At 41.1% G+C, this 24,780-nt stretch overlaps 1 protein-coding gene across 1 annotated transcript in view; it reads left to right on the forward strand.

The window, feature by feature from the left end:
• The window catches only part of GRM3 (glutamate metabotropic receptor 3), a 1,294,065-nt gene that overhangs the window by 739,209 nt on the left and 530,076 nt on the right, over positions 1-24,780 (forward strand). Inside the window, exon 4 of the mRNA XM_078674187.1 lies at positions 8,261-9,116. Coding sequence (XP_078530313.1) covers positions 8,261-9,116 — 856 coding nt within the window. The remainder of the gene's footprint in view (positions 1-8,260; positions 9,117-24,780) is intronic.

Genomic DNA, 24,780 nt, shown 5'->3' on the forward strand with positions numbered 1-24,780 from the left:
GGTCTGACAGAGAGCCAGAGTGGATAGTGTTCATGATTTTGATGGTGTCTTCGTCATTTATGTTGGTCCAGGTGAGCAGGGGATCGATGTGGGTGGTGGCCGTGGGGTCTGAGGTGTCGGTGGCTGTCGTGCGGCCCGGTTGTTGAAGCTGTCGTGGATGTCTGCGATCTTGCGATGGAAGATGGTGGCAAGGGAGTCGCACAGGTCTTGTGATGGAGGGATGTCATTGGTGTTGGAGCTGGGTTGGAGAGTTCCTTCACGATGTTGAAGAGCTCTTTGCTGTTGTGCACGTTGCTGTCGAGGTGGTCTTTGAAGGAGGCCCTTTTGGCGTATCTGATGAGGTGATGGGGTCTGTGGAAGGTGTTCTTGTGGGCTGCGTAGATGTTCGGTTTCTGTTCCCGGTGCCATTTCTTTGCTAGCAGCAGTAAAATGGGGCATGGGGAGAAAGAAAACAAAAGGCACAAAAACAGAACAGCAGAATCAGGGAAACAAAATGCACAAAAACAGAACAACAGAATAAGGGAAACAAAATGCACAAAAACAGGATGACAGAATCAGCAATGTGAACAACAGAGGCACACAACTCAGGCTGAGGCGCCCAAGCTGAGCAGAGCAGAGCGGGGGGACACGGTCAGAAAGGTGGTGCTGTGCGACGTGGGGGGCGACCTACCGGAGTCAATCAATCAATAATTTTACAGCAAATGTTGCACTGGTATTATCACTGATGTCCTAGAAAATGTCATGAGTGATGTAATATGTGAGTTATAGTTACCTTATAGCATGAGTTTTGTGTGTGTAAATTTTGAACCTAACTATAACGTCTCTGTAACCTTGTTTTTTTTAGTGAATTTCTAAGTTTTTTTTTTAATTCTATTTCCTAACTATAAAGTCACTGTAACTGTTAGTTTTTAGTGAATTTCTGTTTTTAATGCAGCAGGGATTGTCCACAGGGCCTGGCCTGTGATAGACTCTATAGCCAATCTCCCAAAGGCAGCCACCTGTGAGTGAGATACACAGCTCCCCAAACTGGGACAATTTGAGCCTTGGGATCCCAACCCCTGGTGCCCTGCACATTTATTTAGGGGAGGGGCTGTGTGGCACCCCTCCCTGGCTTTATTTCAGCACCCGGACCCCATCTCCTCGGGTCCAGCTTTGTTGTAAATGGAGAGGGGGCATGCATCCCGCTTCCCTGACCAATATTGGCCCCCAGGGGCCTCATGCTCTGGGCTCAATCTTGTAATAATTGGGAGGGTAGCCGCACAACCTCTCCCGGCCAATTTCAGCCACAAGGGCCGAACTTTGTCTGGAGGAGGAGGGGGGCATGCAAGCCCCCTTCCCAGGCCAAGATTGGACCATATCCCCCGGAACCCTGCCAGTAAATGATCAGTGCCCTGGAGCTCACCCAGGGCACACACTACATATTTAAAAGGAGGAGGGGTCATTCAGTACCCCTCCCTAGGCCAATATTTTCCCCAGGACCCTATCCCCCGAGGCCCAGCTAATTGTAATTGGGGAATTGGGTTCATGTGGCAGCTCACTGGGTCAATTTTGGCCTCGGGGACCCAAGACCATGGGGTCCAGCCAGTAACAGAAGGGTGCCCTGAAGCCCACCAGAACACTGATTTTTTGGGGTGGGAGGACGAGGGGGGAGCACAAATGCCCCTGCAGCCCCAGCTGTCTCTGCACCTCCAGTGGAAGCCTGCATTGCTCCTGGCCACAGGGAGCACCAAAACATGCTTCAACCATGCTCTTGCAGAGTGAGAGCAGACACCATATGTCCCGTGGTGGGCACCTTGAGACATAGCAGGAGCCCAGCCCTGTGGGATGGGGTCCCTAGGGCCATCAATGGCTCCAGCTGGGGAAGGGGGACATGTGGCCCTCCTCACTGTTGCAGTATCAGCCGTACTCTGGCCATATGGGGTTCCTGGGGCTGAAATCATCCTGAGCAAAGAGGCCACATATGCAGCTGCGGCCCAGTGCAGGTTAGAACGGTGAAGCAGACGACGAGGGAAAATATTCGCTCGTGGTCATCTTTCAAATCCTCACCAACCTGGCCCCATCACCCCACCCCTTGAATGCTACCTCTCCCTTAATACAAAAGCTATATCCTCCCTGAGACCTGGTCCACCCCAGGTGCAAAGAAAGACAAGCACAGGAGACCACTTTTGTCCACAAATTCATGGCAATATGTTTAAAACAAATGTTGGGCCCACAGCGGGATCCCTGTGGGATCCCACCAGCCGGTCTAAGATGTCAGGGTATTCCTACCCTGCCTCCTTATATTTTTTGGCATTGTTTCCCTGGAATCGGCCAACTCCAAGTCCCAAGGTGGCTGCCACAACTACCATGTTGAAGTGGTGGTACCTAATTAGATCTCATTTTTAGATCTCTGGAATCCGCAGACCCTCCGCATCCCTAGATATCTATAAATGTGTTTACTTCAATAACTCAAAAACTACTGAACGAATTTGCGCTAAATTACAAAAAAGATCTTTCTGGTCTAAGATTTAGTCTTTTGCCAAATTTGGTTTAATTTCATTCAGCAGTTTTGCCTCTAGTCATATATTAAATCCCTATAGGAAATTCCGTGGGGAAAATATGTTTTGCGACCTCTTTTTCTTGAGCCCCCCACTTGATAAAATCACCATAAAACTTTCAAGATAGAATTAGCTGTAGTAATTGGTGTACTAGTTTTGGAAATTTCATGGAGCTTTATCAAACTACGCAACATTTATTAGTGAGACAAGAAATGCTTTATCTATGGATACTAGGTCCAAACTAATACTATCTAATGGAGACCACCAGTAGTTAATATGCACATATACACCCCCCCCACACCCCCCCACTTGCAACCCACCCACTGACACACCACTATATATATCTATATCTATATCAGTGATGTCATCAGGGATGTAATTTGAGATGTCATGAGTGATGTCATGAGTGATGTCACTGACCATGTCATGAGTGATGTAATATGTGACGTCATCAGCAGTGCATTGCGGGCACGCGAGTTATAGATAGCTGAACTAACTATAACAGGGAAATTTCAATGGTTTTGTATGAGTGAAATGTCCAGCTAACTATAACATGTGTGAAACCTATGGTTTTTTCAGTGAATTTCTAAGGTTTTTTAAATGCTAATTCCTAACTATAACGTGGCTGAAGCCTATGGTTTTTTCAGTGAATTTCTAAGGTTTTTTAAATGCTAATTCCTAACTATAACGTGGCTGAAACTGATGGTTTTTTCAGTGAATTTCAAAGGTTTTGTAAATGATACTTTTTAAATGTATTAATTGTTATATTTTTTTAACTAATTTACTACATTGTTTTAAAGTATTTATTTTTAGATATTTTATTTTTTAAATTACATTACATATTTTTAATATAAATTGAAAAATAAAGCTTTTAAAAATATTGATATATTTTTTTTTATTTTATTAATTTATATATATTTTATATAGCAGGCATATATATAAATATCCTATGGAAGGAAATTCAAGTTACTGGTAAGTAGGGTTCAAAATTACTTTTCAGGATCAGTACTGGGCTGAAAGATGATAACAAGTGAGTAAATCGGAATTCGTAGTTCGGCTGCTTTTAGAGAATTTTTTTAAAGTTCCAAAACTCCACACAGAAGAATTTCCAAGTGAAACCAGTCAATGTTAGCCTACGGAAGGAAATTCAAGTTACTATAACTACGATTAGAATTACTTTTCAGGATCAGTAGTGGCCTGAAAGATGCAGGTCTGAGGTCTCTCCTGATAACAGGTGAGTAAATCGGAATTCGTAGTTCGGCTTATTTTAGAGGAATTTTTTAAAGTTCCAAAACTCCACACACAGAAGAAATTCCAAGTGAAACCAGTCAATGTTAGCCTACGGAAGGGAATTCAAGTTACTATAACTACGATTAGAATTACTTTTCAGGATCAGTAGTGGGCTGAAAGATGCAGCACTGAGGTCTCTCCTGATAACAGGTGAGTAAATCTGAATTCGTAGTTTGGCTGATTTTAGAGGATTTTTTTAAAGTTCCAAAACTCCACACTTAGAAGAATTTCCAAGTGAAACCAGTCAATGTTAGCCTATGGAAGGAAATTTTAATTTCTGGCCCACATCAGTCAAAGTTATGTGGACTACTATTTTTCTCTTGATGATAGATAATGATGTCATTGCATATAACTTGAAAGTGTATTGCCTCTTTGCTACTGAACTATCCCAGGTCTAGATTTCCCATATAGGTTCATGAAACAGGAATTACCAGATGTGGAGCCCTTGAAACACATAGCCTGAGACTGGATTTCTATTTTGGTTGTGGGGATCCTATGCTCTTACAGTTTCTGCCCATGTCTTAATTCTTGCTAACCCTCAAAGTTTGAAAAAAGAATCTTTAGCCACTTCATGGTTCTGTAGCTTCATATGCATCAACATAGACTTAAAGATAGGTCTCCTCACAGTTCTACAGTTCAAAACTACTGTACAGAACATTACTTAGATCTTATCAATAAACAGTGATCTCGCTTCCGGCCTTACTTTGATGGTGTCATTTCCTGAGTAATTCATATTCCAGTGTATCACCCACATCATTTATATTACTAAAATCAGCTGATTCCCTAGAATATTTAAGATAATTATTTGTAATAAATTGTTTAAGCGATTATGATGTCACTGACCTGCTTTAAATTGCTGCTCCAGGGATTGTTAAGTGCTCTGAGCTCATATAGACTGGTACCTTCACCTGCACTCAAAGACCTTGACACAATCAAGTGTAGCCAGATCTAGGCATAGTAAGATCCTACAATTTTCAAAATTCCTTAGCACCCTAGTTAAGAAGTGCTAGAAATTGGATTACTATTTGAGGTGGATGACTGCCCATCTAAAATAATAATCACAACTCTTTCTAGCGTGAACCCTCAAAGTCACTAAATTAACCTGAGCAATCCCTCCCTGGCCCTGTAGCTATGGTACACAGCACACAAGCTTAACCCTAAAGTAATGTCTTAAGTATTTATACAGTACCAAAACTGAGGTAAAATCAAAATTCAATACAATAAAAAAATCTGAAACTGAATTAGAAAAATAATAAACAAAATGAAAAAAATACAAGAAAGGCAGATGGAGATATATATATATATATATATATATATATATATATATTTAATCTTTAAGCAGGAATAGTACCAGAAATCACTAGGTTCCAATGATAGTCTACCAGTTGATGTGTGCAATTTCAGGCTGACCACAATGTAGCATGGGTCGGATAAAAGGACTAGGTACATCCCAGTCAAAGATTTTACCTTCTGAGTTTGTCTTCCAAGTTCAAATCAACCACAAGAGCCTACTTCTAAAGCCATCAGCACCTCTTGGAAGGCACTTAAAAACTTGTGCGGTATCAGACAATGTCCAACAGCAAGGTCCACTCCAGGGCCATTTGTCACTGGTCAGCTTGATGCCCCAAGGGAAAGGTTAATTCCAGCTTTTTGACCCCCTAGTCACACAGATCAGCCATCTAACCCTTGGAGTGAACTTCTTTGTTCGGTGTACAAGAGGGAGCAGTTCCAGTCCTTATTGGCTTCTCTTCAGACACAGACAGCATGTCCAGTCCTCGTCTGATCCTCTGTAGGTTCAAAAAGCATTCTAAAGTGGATGTGTGGAGATGCCACATCTAAGCCTGGCATCAGCTAGTCGAGGGAGACTCCTGGACAATCCTTAACCAATGGGAAAAAGGTCCTGTGGGCAAATCTACCCACCTTTCCAGTAGTTCCTGTTTGAACCAATCAGGCAGGTGGGAGGCAGATGGGCCTGGAGCAATGTCCAACTCTGCATCACTCATGTCCTGAGTACAGCCTTTAACAATTCCCTTATTTTTAATACAGTGGGCAGTGTTCAGAAAAGTACATCTACACGTGCATTTTCCAACAAATTTTCAATAATGAGTTAGGGGGCAGTCAGCATAGTATCAGTCAGGCAGAAGAGAGCAAGAGGATGATATGACAATGTCCAATATTCCTCTCCTCTCGGGCAGTGTGATCAAATTCCCAGGACCTGGTTCTTTTGAATAAAGCGAATAATTCTGCGGAAAACGATATCCAAAAGATGAGGTGTGCACACAATTGCAACTGTAAGATTGATACCAGCATTAAGGAGGCCAATTAGGCTACCCAGAAGGAGTGAGAGTTACAACACTGTCCTGCTCTTAGGCGCCAAGTGGAGCTTTCAAAGACTGGCTTGTTTTAAATAAAATGTAACGTTACAGCTACTGATACTGAACTTTTAATGTGCTCTATGCTGCATATCCTTATGGATTAAATATTTTTCCTTGACCTCACCTAATCTTCTGACTTTCTTTTCTGATGTGCTGTAGGATTTGCTCTTGGCTGTTCTCAAGCAAATCAAATCCACATGCGTCCATATCATCATATCTCTCCTTTAGCTTCAACACCGCCAAAGTTTCATAGGACCTAGGCCCCTCTTTCTTTAATCACACCAAGCAGTTAGACAATCCTCACTCTCAGTTGATGACTTTTCTTCACTTTTACACAAACAACACAGCCTAAAGGCACAGCTTCACTGTTCTTCTCTCTGTTTTTTAATCCCTGTTTTTGGCGCCCTTCAATTCTCCCTCAGAAAATCTTCACTTGGCAAAACATCTACACATTTAGGGCTTTATTATGATATCAGTCGGAGTTGCCTCCAACTGAACCTGTTGCGGTCTCGGGACCGACCAACCTCCAGTCGGTGGACCCTGCACCACAATAACAATACACCCCACATAGTGAGGTTGCATACTCCTAATTCTCTATGGGAGCTTGCGCTACAGCCGTAAACTGGCTGGAGCACAAGTGCCCATAGAGAAATGGGAGATTCTGTTAATCCATGCACCGCGTGGCAGTCACCCGGTGCAGGGATTAATGCCCCCACAGCCCACAACCGGAGGCCGCAGGGATAAGGGAGCCCTGCTAGGGGCCCCCAAAGTCGCTTTCAGACAGGGTTTCCATGTTGGAAAAGCCAGGCATGGAAAGACTGTGGGAAACCAATATCATAATCCTAACCGGAGACCGCAGGGAGAAGGGACCCTGCTAGGGGCCCCCATAGGCACTTTCTGACAGGGTTTCCATGTCGGGAAGCCCGGCATGGAAAGACTGTGGCAAACCAACATCATAATCCCAGCGGCAGAATCCCAAATTCCTATAGGGATTACGTACTGGTTGCGACTGGCCAATGTGCTCAAGCCCGCTGGAATATAGCTGGAATGACCGGCCGGTTTCACTTTCAACCACCTATATTGTAATTAGGCGGTCGGAAGTGAAACCATAGATGTCGGTCGGAAAGCCTCGAAATTAGTCCCTTAGCTTCTAATACCACGTCTTCCTCTATCACATCCAAATTGTCTTCTTCTGATCATTCTCCCTGGTAAGCCAGACATAAGTGAATGATTACCTTTGTCATTTGTCACTTGCTATTTCCTTAATACATGATTCTTTCCTCATCTGCAGATGAATGTATAGGTATCCACTCTTTAAGGGCTTCCACGTACCATAAGCTCCTCCCCAGTCTCGCGACCCCTTTCCATTTGCGATTGCATTACCACCTATTTGAAGTAGGTGGTAATTTGCTAGTGTTTTGCGACCGCAATTGCGGTTGCAAAACATTCATACATGGCACATGAGTCGCTATTAGGAAAGGAACGCCCCATCCTAATAGCGAGTTGCAAAACCTATTATGCAAGTCGCTAATTGATTAGCGAGTCGCAAAATAGGTTTTGTACATGGGCCCAAGGTTTTTAGCGCGCGCAAACCGGGTCTAAAACCAGTTGTACATCTGGCCCCCCATTATAATTCCTCAAAATAGTGCTCAGTCACATAATCATGTAATAAACCCATGCTCGACTTGGTGTTGTTTTTCTCGACCGCAGGTGTCAGAAGGCACCTTTTTGAAGAAACAATGCCTTTTACTGCCTAATGCGCCACTGTTCTCCATCCAGTCTCTATTAATGGTGTCATGTAGCGTTTGTATTCACATGCTATTTAAGGTGTTTCATTTTTAGACTCTACTGTAAGCAAATAAAAAAGTACATTAAAATAAAAGCCACAATAGGCATTGCACTAAACACAGCACCAGGGAATCCCAAAATGCATGCTAAACCAATGAAACAGGTGCCTCCTTTTATGTCTTGATAAAATACTTTAATGAATGTTCTGGATATAAACGCTTTACTGTTCGTCTCATAGTAACTTAAAGCTTTTCCATTTCTTTTTCACAGGTTGCAAATTTACTTAGACTCTTTCATATTCCTCAAATAAGCTATGCGTCTACCAGTGCCAAGTTAAGCGATAAGTCGCGCTATGACTACTTCGCCAGGACAGTCCCCCCAGACTTCTACCAAGCCAAAGCAATGGCTGAGATCCTCCGATTCTTTAACTGGACGTATGTATCCACGGTCGCCTCGGAGGGGGATTACGGCGAGACAGGGATCGAAGCCTTCGAACAAGAGGCCCGGCTCCGCAACATCTGCATAGCCACCTCGGAGAAAGTGGGCAGGTCGAACATCAAAAAGTCTTACGACAATGCAATAAAAGAGCTGCTGCAAAAACCAAATGCTAAGGTGGTGGTGCTGTTCATGCGCAGCGACGACACGAGGGAGCTCCTGGCTGCGGCCAATCGACTGAATGCCTCTTTCACCTGGATCGCCAGCGATGGGTGGGGCGCCCAGGAGAGCATCGTCAAGGGCAGCGAGCACATCGCCTACGGAGCAATAACGCTGGAACTCGCCTCTCACCCTGTTAAAGAATTCGACAAGTATTTTAAAAGCCTGAATCCGTATAATAACTATCGCAACCCCTGGTTCAAAGATTTTTGGGAGCAGAAATTCCAGTGCAGCCTACAGAACAAAACGCCGCACGTGAAAGCCTGCGACAAACGCTTGCATATTAATAGCTCAAATTATGAGCAAGAGTCAAAGATCATGTTTGTCATAAATGCGGTGTATGCCCTGGCGCACGCCCTGCACAAAATGCAGCGGACGCTGTGCCCCAACACCACCAAGCTGTGCGATGCCATGAGGAGTCTGGACGGAAAGAAATTGTACAAGGATTACTTGCTGAAGGTGAACTTCACAGGTACAAGTGTAATTATTGTTATATGTTTCTGCTTGTCTGGCTTGGACGCATATTGCGCATGTCCTGTCAAAGGCATCAGATTGTAAGCTGGGCTTTGCAGATCTGTTGTGTGTCAAGGCCGACCAAGCGTACTGTGCCCGTCAAAGATCACATAAAACGCTCTGTTGCTTTCCTGCTACGTTTCTTCCATCCAAACACCACTGCATACATACTATAAGTAGATACAAAAAATTGCATTTAGAGTGTTAATGCTGAAATACAACTTGTTAAAACGCTCCTAACATGTTGTTTTTATGATCTAGCTTGACAGCAAAGCTGTCGCCAGACAATTATGTGAAAATTACCAGAAGAGGGGCCTTGGCTTCGCCCACATGTTGGGCGCCAGTAGTACATATTTTGATTAAGAAGAAGGTACCTGCTTCCACAAAAACTGTGGGCCATATTATCAAGAAAGGGCGATACATTATCGCCGCTTTTATCCGCAAGAAACTGCCCCTAAAGCCGCGATAATGGGCTTGATAATATTGCCCTTGTGAATTCCCATAGAAGCCCAGGTTAACACCAGAACCTGGGCTTCTATGGGAATTTGATAAAAGAGGCAATAATGTATCGGCCTTTCTTGATAATATGGCCCTGTGTGATTAATTTATTTGGTTATCCAGTGCTCTGAGTTTGAACTTTCACGTGCACCCACGTTTATTAAAGTGTTTTAGATAGCCAGATAATTTTCCATCTATGCTGGCAGCAGCATGGATGGGAGGAGGGCAGTTATTAACCTACAAAGACTTTTACATCTAACTTGACAGTGCAACTGTCGCCTGACCTTATGTAATCAACAAAAGAGGTCTTTCTGAGTCATAATGAGAGAGGGGGTTAAGGCTCCAATCACAAGTTGGTCCTCCTGAGTACTGGATTTATTAGGGCCAAATGTGTGTGCTTCCTCTAAAAAGAGTGAATGCTTGCACCTTTTGGCTTGTGGCAAAGGTTAGACTTGATGCAGCAGGACTGAGTTGCTTACAGTGGCAAGTTGATGGCAATACGCCTGATCAGTTTATTATGAAATGTTATGATAAAGACTCAAGGCCTGGCATATTTATTATGAAAAGCTTACGTTAAAGCTGATAGTCATTTAGGTGTGAATTGTTATTATTCTATATTAAAGCCTACAGAAAGTAGTAGGGATGGGGTTTCACATTTGCAACCCACTCTCACAAATAGTTGGGGGTTTTCATTGTAATGATTCTTGTTTAGCCATGTTGAGGGGTTGTAGAGTGGTTGCATATTTTATTTTGCAAGGTGTATTTTTCTGCATATTTTTAGCTGTATGAATGATGGTTGTCAATTTATGTGCACTTGAAAAGGCCGGTGTTGGGTAAAGTGTCAAGCCAATGTTAAAGGGAGATAGCTCTATTATTTCACTGGGAAAAGCATGCCAGATTTCATAGGGTTGATCTATTATGAAATGTTATGAAAAAGCCAATAGGCTGACCTACTTACAGTAAAAAGCATGCTTTACAGACCTGACTTTTAAGGGTGGATTTTTATTACACTGTGCTCAGGCCGGTAAGCAAGTACTTTGTTACATGGAATTTCACAGATTACTGTAGTAGGCAAGGGTTTAGGTGTTGGAGATCTACTCGAAAGAACTGTGGTGATAAACGATATGCACTACAAGAATCCTTATTACACTCTCTCTTTGGAGAGATAGCATTTTGGTTTGGAAACTAATTTGGTAAACATGTGTACTTGTGACTGTATGCCGGGTCTTTTGCTTGTGGAAAGTTTACACTCAATGTATTGGGCTTAAATTGGTTATGGTGGCAAGCCAAAGATATAGGCTATAAGACTGATTGTTTATTATGCAAGTTATGATAAAGACAGAAGGCCTGACATATCGATTGTGAAAAGCATATTTTAAATTAATAGGTATTTAAGAGTGGATTGTTATTACTCTGAATTAAAGCCTACATATAGGTTTTGTATTATGTGAAATCTTATAGATTACCTTAGTGGCAAGAATTTTGATGTGGTCACCCACTCTGACAAACCGTGAGGAATCAAGATTTGCAGTATGAGAATCCTTATTAAACCCCCGCCATGTACAGTTTTGTCATCAATAATTTATTTGCAAATGTAGCATTTATATTATTAATGGTGGCATAGAAGATGGAATGAGTGATGTAATATGAGAGGTAATTATTAGTGCTATGTTAGGGAACGAGTTATAGTTGCCAGAGCTAAATACAACTGGTGAATTTCATTGGTTTTGTACATTTAAAATGTTATGTTTTCTCTTAATTTCGCACCTAACTATAATGTTACTTTAACCTTTAGTTTTCCAGTGAATTTCTAAGAGTTTAAAAAAAAATACAAAGTATGATATTATCATACCTAACTGTAATATCACTTTAATATTTGTTTTTTTCAATACATTTGTAGGGTTCTTTTAAGGTAAATTAACATTTCATTAGCATATGTAAAGGCAACCCCCCACTTCATATGGCCTTTGGTCATGGGCAGCCTGGGTTTAGCCGCAGGGATTGGCCTGTGGCCAGGCCGTGTAGCCAAATCCCCCTCGCCCCCCTGGCATCCAACCCACTCCATCTCTGCACCCAAGTCCCTATGTGTAAAGCAGATCAGTCATCTTTATCCAAAAATTACGAATAATTATAATCAAATGTATATATCAAGAATACATACAGTGCAATGTTTATTATTGATTCCTTAAAGATATTTAATAAAGTTTTATTAAACTACATGTCTGTTATGCTATCTTTTTACACAGGTTTTATAATTGCATTCTGGGGTGAAAATAAATAGTGAGAGATATATTGCTTGTTGTTTAAGAAAAAAATAAAACAAAATGTCTCTGAGCCTACCTTTTAACATTTTGACCCTAAACATGTCATTATAAAAACAACCACAAAAGTGCCTTGCATTTTATGTTAACATATTTAGGCCACATTAAATGCAATCATGTAATCACAACCAGGCCCTAGCTGTGCACTGCATGCCCAGCTGTAGAGCAAAATGCTCCAGCCTGGGAAATGCTTTTAAAAAATATGGTAAGTTCTTCTAAGGTCATGATTTCAATGATGCCGGAGACTTACTGTTGTTTTAGTGTTGCTGGGAGACTGCAGGACTTCCTGCAACCCCCAACATAACATTAAAAAAATTGCGGTGACCCTGCCCCTCTTACGGACATCACCAAAAAACAAAATATGTAAATAGCCCTCACAGCGCTTTATGGGGTACTCTTTTAAGGAGCAGTGAAGAATAAATGAATGGCTCCTGCTACTAATTTATTACTGCTACTCATTTATTATTCACTTTAAAACAAGCAAAATATGTTGTTGTGGGTGTCCCGGTGTCTAGACGGTACACCCACATGTTTAATATTAGTTGGGGGCTGCTTGCACTTGGGGGTGTCCATGGACGTACCAGCACCACCAGCAAGCATTTTTTTAATGTTGTGAGGGGGCTGCGGTAAGTGCCGCTGACCCCACCAGCAATAAACAAAAATCAGGAAGTCTCCTGGGTCATTAAATCCATGATCCTAGAAGACATTACCATATTTTTTTTAATAATTCCTAGTTGGAGCTCTGTGCTCTTCAGCTGGAGTGCAAGGCACTCTTGTGGTTGTATTTATGATTACATTTTGTGGAATGTAAAATGTTAAAAGAAAGACTCAGAGACATGTTGGTTTCATTAAAAAAAATTAAGATTTTGAATTTTTCTTATAACACTTTTAGCTCACAAAATGCAATTATAAAAAGTTTTAAAAGGCTGTGCATGCTGTGGCGTTGGCTTTATGTATGGTAATAAAATATTACTTACTTTACGTTAAAAAAACATTAGCAATTCAGTGAGAAAACCAAAGGTAAAATGACATTTTCGTTGGGAATTATAATTATAGCTTACCTTAAATTTAAAAAAAATTAGAAATTAATTGAAAAAATGTTAAAGTAACATTATAGTTAAGAGAAAAGTTCAGTAACAACAATTTTTCAAACTAAAAGGAAACACTGAAGTTCACCAGTTATAGTTATCTCAAGGAACTATAACTCTTGCCTTGAAGTAACTATAGCTCGTACCTTTGCATAAACTGCTAATTACTCCACATATTACATCACTCATGACATGAAGTATAACATCATTGATAGCATGACTGAAACATCCAAAATTACATAATTGATGACAAGACTTTGCATGCCGTGGCGCCCATAACCTTTAACAAAATTTGCTACATAATAAATAAACAAAGATGTTAGAGAGGGTGGTATTTCTTTAGTTAATTATTATAAAAAAGGTATATTTATAAATAAATTTAATATAGTTACATTATAATTAATGCACATTTAATTTGCTGAGTTACTGTGTTGTACCAGTGTATTTTATTAGTTCTAGGTTAAAAATCAATATTCAAAATGAATTTGCATTTAGAGTTTACCTTGGAACATTGTTAATAGTTTGTTTCAAAAGAAGAACAAATGTTAAAAATGTTTCCTATACCTCCTCATAGGGAGATCTCTACCAGAGTGGCAGAACTCTCACCCTACAGACACCAGTAGTAAACTGAACTGGCTAGCCCAACGGGTTGTAGGCAATAACGCATTGTATTTTTATTTTGTCATGTGTTCAGCCAATAAAAACCTCTTTAATTCTAAAAGTAATCTCAGTCTGAGCCAAGCTGCTCCCTGATTAGGTGTGAAGGGGCCTGGGGTTGAAATAATGCAGACATCTGGCAGGAGGAGATCAGCTGTCTGCAGATGTCAAGACAGGAAGGGGGTTGGGGAGTCACACTGGTCTTCAAAGGGAGAAGCACAGATAGCACAGGAGCCAAGCCTACCCCCACTTCTTGCAACCCCAGTCAGAGGGTTGCCCCTCTAATTAGATTAGGAAGGGGGCTGGAAGGGGAGTGTAGGAAAATGTTAGCCACACTTGTGGGTTGGGTTGGTCAGACCTGAACTCCAAGAATAGAATTTCTTCACTTTGATTTTTTTGGAGATGTGCATTCTGAGACAAATGTATGCCACACTTCTGAGGAAGTGGTCAGAACAGAGGATGACAACTTAAACCACATTGGTTGGCGGTGGCCCCTCTTGCCAGCTCAGGATATGGAATCAGACTCATTATCAACTTGATGGATATTCCTATATGCAAACTCGTAGCCCGGAAGGACCCTATCATTTCAATTAATATATAGATACATTTATTCAACTTGGAATGTTTAGCACGGGGATCTGCAGTAAAGTTATATTTTAGCTCCTTCTAAAAATTACTCCTCTGAAATAAGATCTCAGGAACATAAAGTCAGTTTCACAAATGTTATGTTAAACAATATATAACCTGCAGAAATTACGTAGATGTCTTCTGTCAACAGTAAGACCTTAAAATATTCAAATACTTTTAGAAGCTATATTAGATATTGGCAATGTCCCATGTGATGGCAGTTCCCCATGCATCTCTCTCCAGGCCTAGTTTAAGAAGTAGCACAGTGTTTAAAAAGTTTAAAAAGTTTAAAAAGTTTAAAAAGTTTAAAAAGTAGCTAGTTTAAAAAGTTTAATCTAGTTTAAAAAGTAGCACAGTGTGTTGCTGTCTCCTATCTACTTGAGCTGAAAGCATATTTCTTTGTTTGTGTTTTTAATTAAAACATTTTCCACATGTGCGCACTAAGAGTACTGGTCTATGTCACTCACATTACCATTGTGGTTGGACAAACTTTCATAACAAAGAAGCACATAGGAGCTTAGACGAACTTATAGGTGTCAGTCATCAGTAGTCGACAAAAATAAGGATACAGAAAAACACAGAATTTAGGTCACTAGGCAGAGGAAATCGAAACTGTGTAGTGCACTTCCTCATGCTTTGAAAATATGAACACAAAGAAAATTTACTTGTGCTTTAAAGTAATTTTCTCAAATTGCCTGTATTGAAAACCGGGAGCCTGTGCTGTTGCTGCACTGTTACTGATTTTATAATTAGATTAATGAATCCATCTCTGTGAATTGTTTAGGAACTCAGTAGAGTTACCTTGTGCTTCCTTAAACACACCAAAGGAATGTTTAGATGTGGCCCAATTGTTGTCCATTATAATAATTATTTTTCAGTGTCAAGAATATATCCCGTAAGTCACAGAAAAGTATATGACAAAACATATTAATGTCATTGCTATTTTTGTCAATGTCACATTTAGAACCCGGGACATCTGTCTAAATTATGAGACTTGTTTACATTAAAGACCCTGCAGGGCTTTTTTATCTGGGTCCTAGAGAAGTCAGTTGTTACTAGGCAATAAATGTGGTGGGTACTGCTCCTTTCTACTAGGTTCTTATATACTATAAGCATTCGGGGGGATAACCAACTGTCTCGCTTCATTGGTTTCAACCTTCAATGAATGCAAGGTTGGGACACCAAGACTTACTCTGGGGGAGGTAGAGCTATTGGAAATTTAATGATGTACAACACAAGTGATTAAACTCAATAAACTAATTGTCCAGTGAGAGTTGCTTATTATGAAAAGTATTGTATGAAGAGTAGTAAATATTAGGATACAAACTAAAACATATTATTATGCATATGTGATTAGGTACTTTAAGCTAAATATCATAGGACTCTAAGGCCAAACTATCTTGTGGGGCAAGGCATGGACATTTTTATTTAACTTCAGAAACTCTCAGGTTTCTTGTCTTTTATTATGTGTTCAACTTACTAACGATAAACAATGGCCTAAACCTGATAGACAGTATGTTATAATATGGGGCATTTGCCTTTTGATCTACCTTTTTAGCGTCCCTAGTTGCATGATAGAGAGCTAGTTAGGTTTGAATATGACTGGCATCAATCTTCAAAGGCACTCAAAATATTTGTTCACCCAAAATACGCTACCCAAAATCCTCAATAATCTCACTCAAGACAAAGATAGTATTTCAGGTTGTTATGGGCTAGGGCCTTATGAAAGAAAGTGTCTCACTGTCCAGTGTATTGTTCTTTCAGGGTCAGGAAGCGATATCTTGAGCACCGGACTTACTTTAAGGGAGATGTGTTTCAAACCCAACTTTCAACGTTTAACGGAATGCAATGTTTGAAGGGTGTAGATGAACGTTTCTGTCTCCCTCTTGTGATTTGAAGGGGCAGACATGGACTTCCACAAATTTAGGGATGTTACAAGGTCAACCACACTCATAATCCTTGCATGCTCTAAATAGGTTCTCTGTCTTTATTATAACTGTCAATTGTGATGCAATGTCTCCTTGGCCCTAAATGGCAGGCTTCATTTTGCTTGGTTTATCTTGGGTCCTCCTGGTCAGAGGCTCATTACTCCCCAGGTTAGGTAGAACATATTTTGTTTCCTTAAGGAACAGGTGACTGTAGAAAGGACTCTTTCAGATTACCATGCCTTGACCTGACCTTAGGGAAACAGCAGCCTGGAGACCTATGAACTTGGAAAATGTTTCTAAAGAATCTGGGCAGAATTCATTTTAAAGTTCTCACAAAGTACATGGTACAAAGTACATGGCTCAAGGTGTCAGTATCTATCCCTCTTTGTGAGTACAGGTGTGACACAAGGCACGACACAAGGCACAACTAAAAGACAAACTACCTTTAAAAGTCAAATACTCCTGTTATTTAGAGTGCACTTTTTTAGGCTTTCTATCTTCTTCATAGGATTTTCTCCATCTAGCAGAGCATTTGCATGGTATAGGGGAAGAGCTAACCCCAAATTATCTATGGAGTTAAGGCTGGGCTGACAGACGTTAGACTCTGTTGGCCAAGGTCTACTACTTGATAGACGGCATTCTATGTAATATTCGTGGGTGAGGAGAGCTAAGGTACTGCTATTGAGCATAACCTGACCTGACAGGCCAGCTCACCCAAGACCTCTATGGAGTTTCTGTGACTGTTCCTGAGGGACAGAAGCCTGCAAAGTGTCATGTCCCAAAGGAAGATGCAATGACAAGACAGCATCTTTTACAGCATTCACTTTAATTTCTATAATAGAATATTCCTTCTATAAAAGGTCACTCAGTCTCACAATGCTTGTAACATATCACACGGACCACATAGTCAGACAGACATACACACACAGACACACACAGACTCACACACACACAATACACATATAATGAGGAAATATAAGAATTCCCAGTTATGATGGAATAAAATAATTTTTAAAGGATAACTGATAGTTCTCAGTGCCTAATTTATGAAATAATTATTGGCAGGGCCCTTGTCAGGAGGACAGTGAAGCTCGCACAACCCATTTCCTCTGCAAGCATTCTCATTGTCACTACCAAGTGTGACAATTTAGATTACCAACACAACTATTAAGGAGTAACACACTCCTTCAAGTGTGACAATATAGATTATTCTAGACCCCAAACGCTATAAGAATGGCTTGGAAGGCAGGTATTGGCCGTTTTTAGATATGTTGAATTGATAAACAGCTGTTGTTGTGCTTGTTTCTAAATTTGATAAACTGTGCCACCATGTGGAAAGCTGTCATCAGTGTGGGTGTTACCAATTAAGTGCCTCTGCTGAGCACTGAAAACCACTAACTCAAACTAAGCACTGCTCTCTCCCCTTCTAGGGTACAGTTAGAAAAACTATGCCTTTGATCTGTAATCAAATTTCACCAATCATCCAGTCTCTCTGTAGCTCCATGGCCTCAACTATGTGTGATGATACTCCTTTGGTGCACCTACTTACTGACAACATTTGGACATGTGATGAATGCAGTGCTTAATTTGTGCCCATGGTTGTCAGTGCTCTACAACAGAATGTTTTAAAAAACATCTACTTTTATTCATCAAAGGCAACCCCATGTTGGCATTATCCGCCGCATTTTGAGCAGAGCATTTCAGTGAAGTATTACATAAAATCAATGCATATTAAAAATATGATAGAACTAGGGCTTCCAGGCCTTCCATATGTCTTGAGGCAACTTTTGATGGGTAGAAAGGTAATGCTGACACTGACATTTGGCAGCAGTGGCAGGGGCTGTAGGTGATGCCAGCTGCAGCAGAATCCTGAGAAATATTGTGAGCCTAGGCACTTGTATTTTTACAAATTAATCACTGGGCATGCCACCAGCTTTGTGGGACTTTTCCAGAGAACTCACATGCTGTGAAGTCCATTGTTATACCTCTCAGCCTTAGGGCAGTAGACCGCCAAACATTTTACCTTCCTCCTCTATTTATGCTGAACTCATTTTTGATGGCCCTAGGACTCTGTACACTCTACCACCTCTAACCTGTGCAAAAGTGCATGTGCTCACTCATTAAACATGGTACCATTGGTGTATACCAATTACCATTTTTTGTTAACTTATAAGCCCCTACGAAAGTGGTACTACATGCACCTAGGGGCTGTAAATTAAATGCTTTGTGTGGGCCTGCTACCAGTGAAGCTGAAGCACTGATTGTGCCACCCACTTAGGTGCCACATCTTTCAAACTTGTCTCAGGCTTGTCACTGCTGCCTACATGTTCAGTTTTAGCATGCCATTTCGACCTGGCATCTACAAAAAACTTTCTGCCACTCTGAAACCTTCCTTTTTAACATGTCACCCCTAGGGTAGGCCTAGAACAGCCCAGAGGGCTGGTTGCAGTGTATTTCAAAAAGAAGGACATATAATTTTAAGTTTTATATGTCCTGGAACTGAAAAACTCCTACATTTTCACTACTGCAAGGCCTATCTCTCCCATAAGATAATATTCGAGTTACCTTACTACATTTTATATGCCTTAACTTCGAAATGGTAAGAGGTAATCATTTCATGTTTGGTGTCTTTGGAACTGTAAAAAAAAAAATCATCTCTTATGGTAAAGTTGGATTTTTCTATTACAATTTTGAAAATGCCACTTTTCAGAAAGTTGACATTTTTCTGCCTGCCTTAGTCATTTGGTATCTGCAGCCTGTCTTTGGGTAACATGACTGGGTGTATTTGGAAGTAAGGCTTTGTATACTTTCCATACAGAATCCTGCAGCCAGACTCATACTCGACCTTCCTTCACAAACCCACATCACACCCCACCTCAAGAAACTCCACTAGCTCCCCATACAAAAAAGATGCAAGTTCAAGCTCCTGACCCATGCACACAAATCTCCACACAACCAAAGATATGCCTACATTAACCCCCGCCTGGACTTCCTTCCACCAACCGTCACTCTGTCTCCCTTTCACTTGCTCATACTCCCTGAATCTACCAAATCAGAACTGTAGGATGCTCCTTCTCCCAGATCGCAGTAAAGACGTGGAACCTCCGGACCATCACCTCACTTCCAGATTTCCGAATGGCCCTTAGGACCTGGTTGTTCAAATAAGCCTCCAAGTCTTCAAGTGTCTGGATACCCTATTGGGTGATTAGCTGCGCTTTATAAATCCTGATTGTTTGATTGTATTCCTCTTAGACTTCCACACACAATAGAGATCATAGTTGAGCCAGGATGGATCATCAGTGGCAGGATGGGCAGGAAGAGCTGGGCACAGCCCTACTTACACTTGAGTTTCCTGCCTTCACACAAAGTGCAGCATACCCCATGTAGTTAGTCTGGAGCCAGGGCTAGGAAAGCAGGACACCTGTGCATTTAAAAGGGAAACCTCCAGAGGCTTCTACCACTTTGAAGGCAGAACTTGGTATGAATACTGGACCTCATGCACCAACTCTGGAGTTCATTCTTGGACCTGTGGATACTTTGCCTGGAACAAGGACTGTTGTGCTGCGAATGGACTGCCACTCAGATGGAAAGCTGCTCTCAAGGACTGCTTGCCTGCTGTGCTGACCTGCTGTCTGCTGCCCTCTAGCCTGGGTGAGAAGGACGGAACCTGCATCTGTTGAACCCAGGACCCCAGAGTGACTAAAAGGGCAAGTTGGCTGGCCTCCTGACCTGAGCCTCAGGTACAGAAGGCCGCAGCAAAATTGAATGCAGCACGTGGACTCTGACATCTGTGAGTCTACCCTGCCAATTGGTGAAACCCCAGTCCTGGACCTTTGGAAGTGGACCTAAGGTGCTCTGCCAACCTCTGTGTATCCCACAGAACCGATGCATCATTGCCGCTGCGTGGATGCCCCCCATCGTGAAGACTTGCATCACATCTCAAACTACCGCCTCCTCGGAACCACCACTTTGTGACGCTTCATCAGCGCAGGCCTTCTTATCCTTTGTCAACGGCAGTCTTGAAGACAAACGCTGAACTCCACACCGCACCTAGCAGCTCCTCAGAACTGACGCATCAACCCAACTGCGCAACACATCCTTGAAGCTAAAGTTTGCATCGCAAGCCCTCATCGACATGATCCTCAACGATGATGCAGGACCTCGTACACAGTCTTGCTGCCCCTCGCAACCCTATGCATTGTATCAGCTGCAAGATGCATGTTTGACGCAGCCCCTAGCAACGTTCCTCAAACCAGAATTTAAGTTAAGGTACATTGTTCAGTAGACCTAACTGAGTCCCTACAGTGGGCCCATGCTCCATCACGGTCTGACTGAACTTGTGACTTTGACCCGGTCTGGCATGACTCAATATCCTGGCGCCTTGTGCTTTTTGGTGCTATTTTTACTTGAATCTTTAAAGTGGAATATCTCTGCTACTCCTAATTGATTTTTTGTCATTTTGGTTTTATTTTATTTATTGAACATTATTCTATTTTTTAATCTGATCATGAATCCTTTTGTGGTGTGTTTTTACTGTGCTACTGTTTGAAGTGTTGCACCAATACTTTACACATTGCCTCCAGGTTAAGTCTGACTACTCGGTGCCAAACCAGTGGGTTGAGCACAGGTTAATTTGGGGTTTGCTTGTGACTTCACCCAGGCAAGAATTGTGGTTGCTGCTTGAGTAGGGTTTCACCCACTCAACCACTAACACAGTTTCTAACATCCAATAATTGAAAAACACAATGCAGGCGAGGAAAAGAGGAATTGTGGATGGGTGGTAATGCTTGCCTTGTCATGTTAGTTCCTATATCTACTAATTTAGGTGTATTTTGAGAAGCACTCCATCTAGAACAACCTTGGTTCTTCCTTTATAAGTATAATTTACAATTTTGGCTTAAAAGACAAAGAAAGGACATGCCTTCAAGAACTGTTTGTTAGGTTATACTGGCAGACTAAGCTTTGTAGAGAGAAAGGTGCAGATTTCAAAGGTCAGACTCTCAGTAATTCACGAAATATATCAAGACTTTTTAAGAGCAATGGCCCCTTTACCGTCTCCACTTATACCCTAAACGCCTCATACCGGAAGTGACTCCTGTGTTGTTCTGAAATGTGATGTATTGTACTGCATTCTGTGTCATGCTGTCCAATGGTGGACGTAGTTTGTCGGCTCAATAAAAATTTCATAAAAAGAAAACTGTTGACGGTATATCGACCCAACACTTACTGTAAAAATTAAGTGTTTTTAAAAGTCTGGTCTTGAGTAATCCTTCCTTATGTTAGTGAGAATGTCCTCGTGTAGTCGCCTGAAAGCTTTTGTTAGTGGTGGTAGTAATATAAATCCTTCATCAACGCTTTTATCCTATTTGTGAAAGAAGACTTGTACGTCTAAATATTTTTCATACATGTGATGCAGTATCCACGTTGTTTTATAAATTTTAATAAAAAAGTGCAATGGATGAAATTCTTGGAATAATTTTAGCCACTGGTTATTGCTCGGACTTCATTCCGGTCTATTGCTCTTTTGCTTTCTGGTCCACATGCAAACTGTACATGGTCCTGCTTCATTAGGAGCAGACCAGCCTGAACTGCAAGAGCCCTCTAATTATCAGTGACATATTAATTTAAGCACTGTACCCAGCAAGTTTTGTTTTTTTCTAATTGCATATTTTCATAACATCGTTTGTTCATGTTGACATGTTTGGCAAATATTGGCAGCAGTTTTTAATTTTTTTATTTCTCTCCTTTATTAATTCAAAATCTATGGCTATATCCAGCCTCCTCTGCCATTTCCCGCTCTCACTGCTTCCTGCTAAATGTAGCTCCTTCCAATTATAACATTGGTATTTTAACAGGCAGGGTATTTTTTCTGCGCTCTAGAATTTGTTTGCAGTTTCTGTGTATCATTTCCTTAAAAACCGCTGCCTCCATCTCAGCATTAACATTTAAACTTCACATTTTCATAATTTTGATTATTGTCGTACCTTTTTTTATTTGGTAATTTTCGAGATTTCTGTATACTAATGCAAGATTATCAGTTTAAAACAAAACATCAACTTGTACAACTTAGTTTGATGAAACTAAGCCTACTCCTTCGTGTTGATGGAGGACCACCTAGCATAGTATATTTCGGACCATCAACAGTCACAATATCATTTGCACCATGTCTTTGGTGTACAGACTTAATGTAACTTGCTTGTAAGATCTAGAAGACATAAATTCCATGGTATGGTTCCTGTAAATACTGACGGGCGCCAGACACCACCAAGAGGCATCCTTTAGACCCTAACCTTTTAGCTCATGTTTACTAGTATTCGTCTTGTAATGGCATTCACCATGCATTATTTAGGATTGTGCGAAATGGTGCAATTTTCTTATAAAATTCTATCAAATTCTGGTGACATGTCTTTCTTTTTTTTGCAGTGAAATATGATTTAACGATATCCTGTGTCTCTTTTTTTTAAATCCAAGTGCACACCTGACCTCTAAAAGTCTCATGAGATGCCAGCAGGAGGCAGATTAAAACAAAAAATGCTTCTCAGGGAGACATTTTCTGTGCAAACAAATCTCACGGTGGAATCTGATCAGATTTGTTCATGTGAGATGTGTGCTAGGATGAAGATAATTGTGCGAAATAATGTAAAGTAAAATTTAGAAAAAATCCAACAAATCCACCACCATAATTGAAATTCACTAACAAGGTATCGCTCACAGCAAGTAGTTCGAACGTTTTGCAGGTGTCATCCATTTCTGGCCAGGTGTCAGATTTATTTAGGATCACGCAGATGGCAGTTAGTGCTTGGCACAATGTTAGAATGTTTCTACTATGCATATTAGATCTCATAATTAGCACGTGTGATAGTGCTCCCTGCGTTGTTTGACTTGTGGGGCTGCGTGTTTTAATACCATAAATGAAAGGGTGCTGATGGCACACATGATGAGTGCAATGATGAACATGTTTTCTTAAAACTTTGCTGTCATGAACTTCAGTCTACCTAAGATGTTCCCTCATACTTTTGTCTTTTAGTCATTCATGTTATTGGCCTCTGTTGTGGTTTTAAGTGCGGAGCCCGGAAGTCAGGCACTACATTTTCCGAAAATATGTGTATACCTCTACTCTCATCGCAGCCCCAATTAACATTGACCTGGCCTGTCAGCTCACTTAGTTGACAATTGAAAGTGTCAAATTCTATTATTCAGCAGAGTATATGTTGATTATCATGCTTAAGATTATCCATGTCTGGTCATATTTTCCCTTGGGTTTTGTTGCTATGAAACTGGAATATTTCCCACACATCCCAGCATGTCTCATATAGACTTTGTGTTCACAATTACAGCTGATTCTACCTACCTACAGGTGCACATCTCTGAAATGTATATTTTTTCGATATATGATATATAGACTGGTGCCTTCTCTAAAGATGATTTCTCGAAAGATTTATGTTAATTGGCCAATTATCCCAACTCATATTTAAATTATTCCATTTTGTTTAAGTCATGATTGTTTCAATATTTTCTACTGCGACTAGCAAAGTGTGATGAAAGTCTTTGTGACACGACACACCCAAGCTACGAAGACTGTTAAAAACTAGGGTGTTATTAATTGGGGGGAGGGGCACTCCTAGCAACCTAATAAATAAAATCTGGTCAGGTCGCCACACAGCTCAGTGTGAATGTTTGCTTAACCCCCGGTAGGTATTTTACAAACGTTATTCAGTTCTTCAGAGAAAAGTCTGCTAAATACAGACCAAATAACATTAAGGATAGCATTCCCAAACGAATTTAGAAACATCAATAAAAATGTAATAAGCAAAATAAATCAACTTTTTGAAAAAACAGATCATGGGAACTGGAGATATTTATCTTTTTAAGAAAAAAGCACCATGAAGGAGCAAAAGATCATTATTTTTGGTAGATTGGGTCGTGGGTGCAACTTCCGGTTGATCACAATTGAGCAGGAGAGGAGTACGCTTATTAGGGTACACCAGTCACTGTTTTACTTTCAAGGTTTTATTTTAAATAAATCTTTAAAAAAGTTAACTTACCTTCACCGGCCCGGTCCTGCGTCATCCCGCGTCGTCACAGCTTCTCTGCTCCACTCAGGAAGCAGGCAGACTCCCTCCCCTCCCATAAGCAATTCAAAATGCTGCAATGGCAGAGTTGTGAATGGTTGGGATGCTGATCACACAGGCATCTATGGGGAGGCCATTTCCTCCATGTAGGCTGCATGCATCCTACATGGAGAAAAGGGAGAGTGCTTATGTTTGTATCGGTAGGCCCAAACAGTCAGCGTCCTCAGAGTGGGCAAGCCACACCTCCCCTGCACTATAGCAGGACCCCCCACCCTCCCGTCCCCAACCAAACCCTTCTGTTTTTTCGCAGTGGGAGAAACAGAAACATAAAATGGTATTTATAATACCATTTTAGGTTTCTGCTTCTCGCACTGCGAGAAAGCAGTGGGGTGACGCTCCACCGCCGCCACCATGGAGTAGCCGCCCCTGCTG

The sequence above is a fragment of the Lissotriton helveticus genome, chromosome 1_1 (genome assembly GCF_964261635.1).
Source record: "Lissotriton helveticus chromosome 1_1, aLisHel1.1, whole genome shotgun sequence".
Classification (NCBI taxonomy): domain Eukaryota; kingdom Metazoa; phylum Chordata; class Amphibia; order Caudata; family Salamandridae; genus Lissotriton; species Lissotriton helveticus.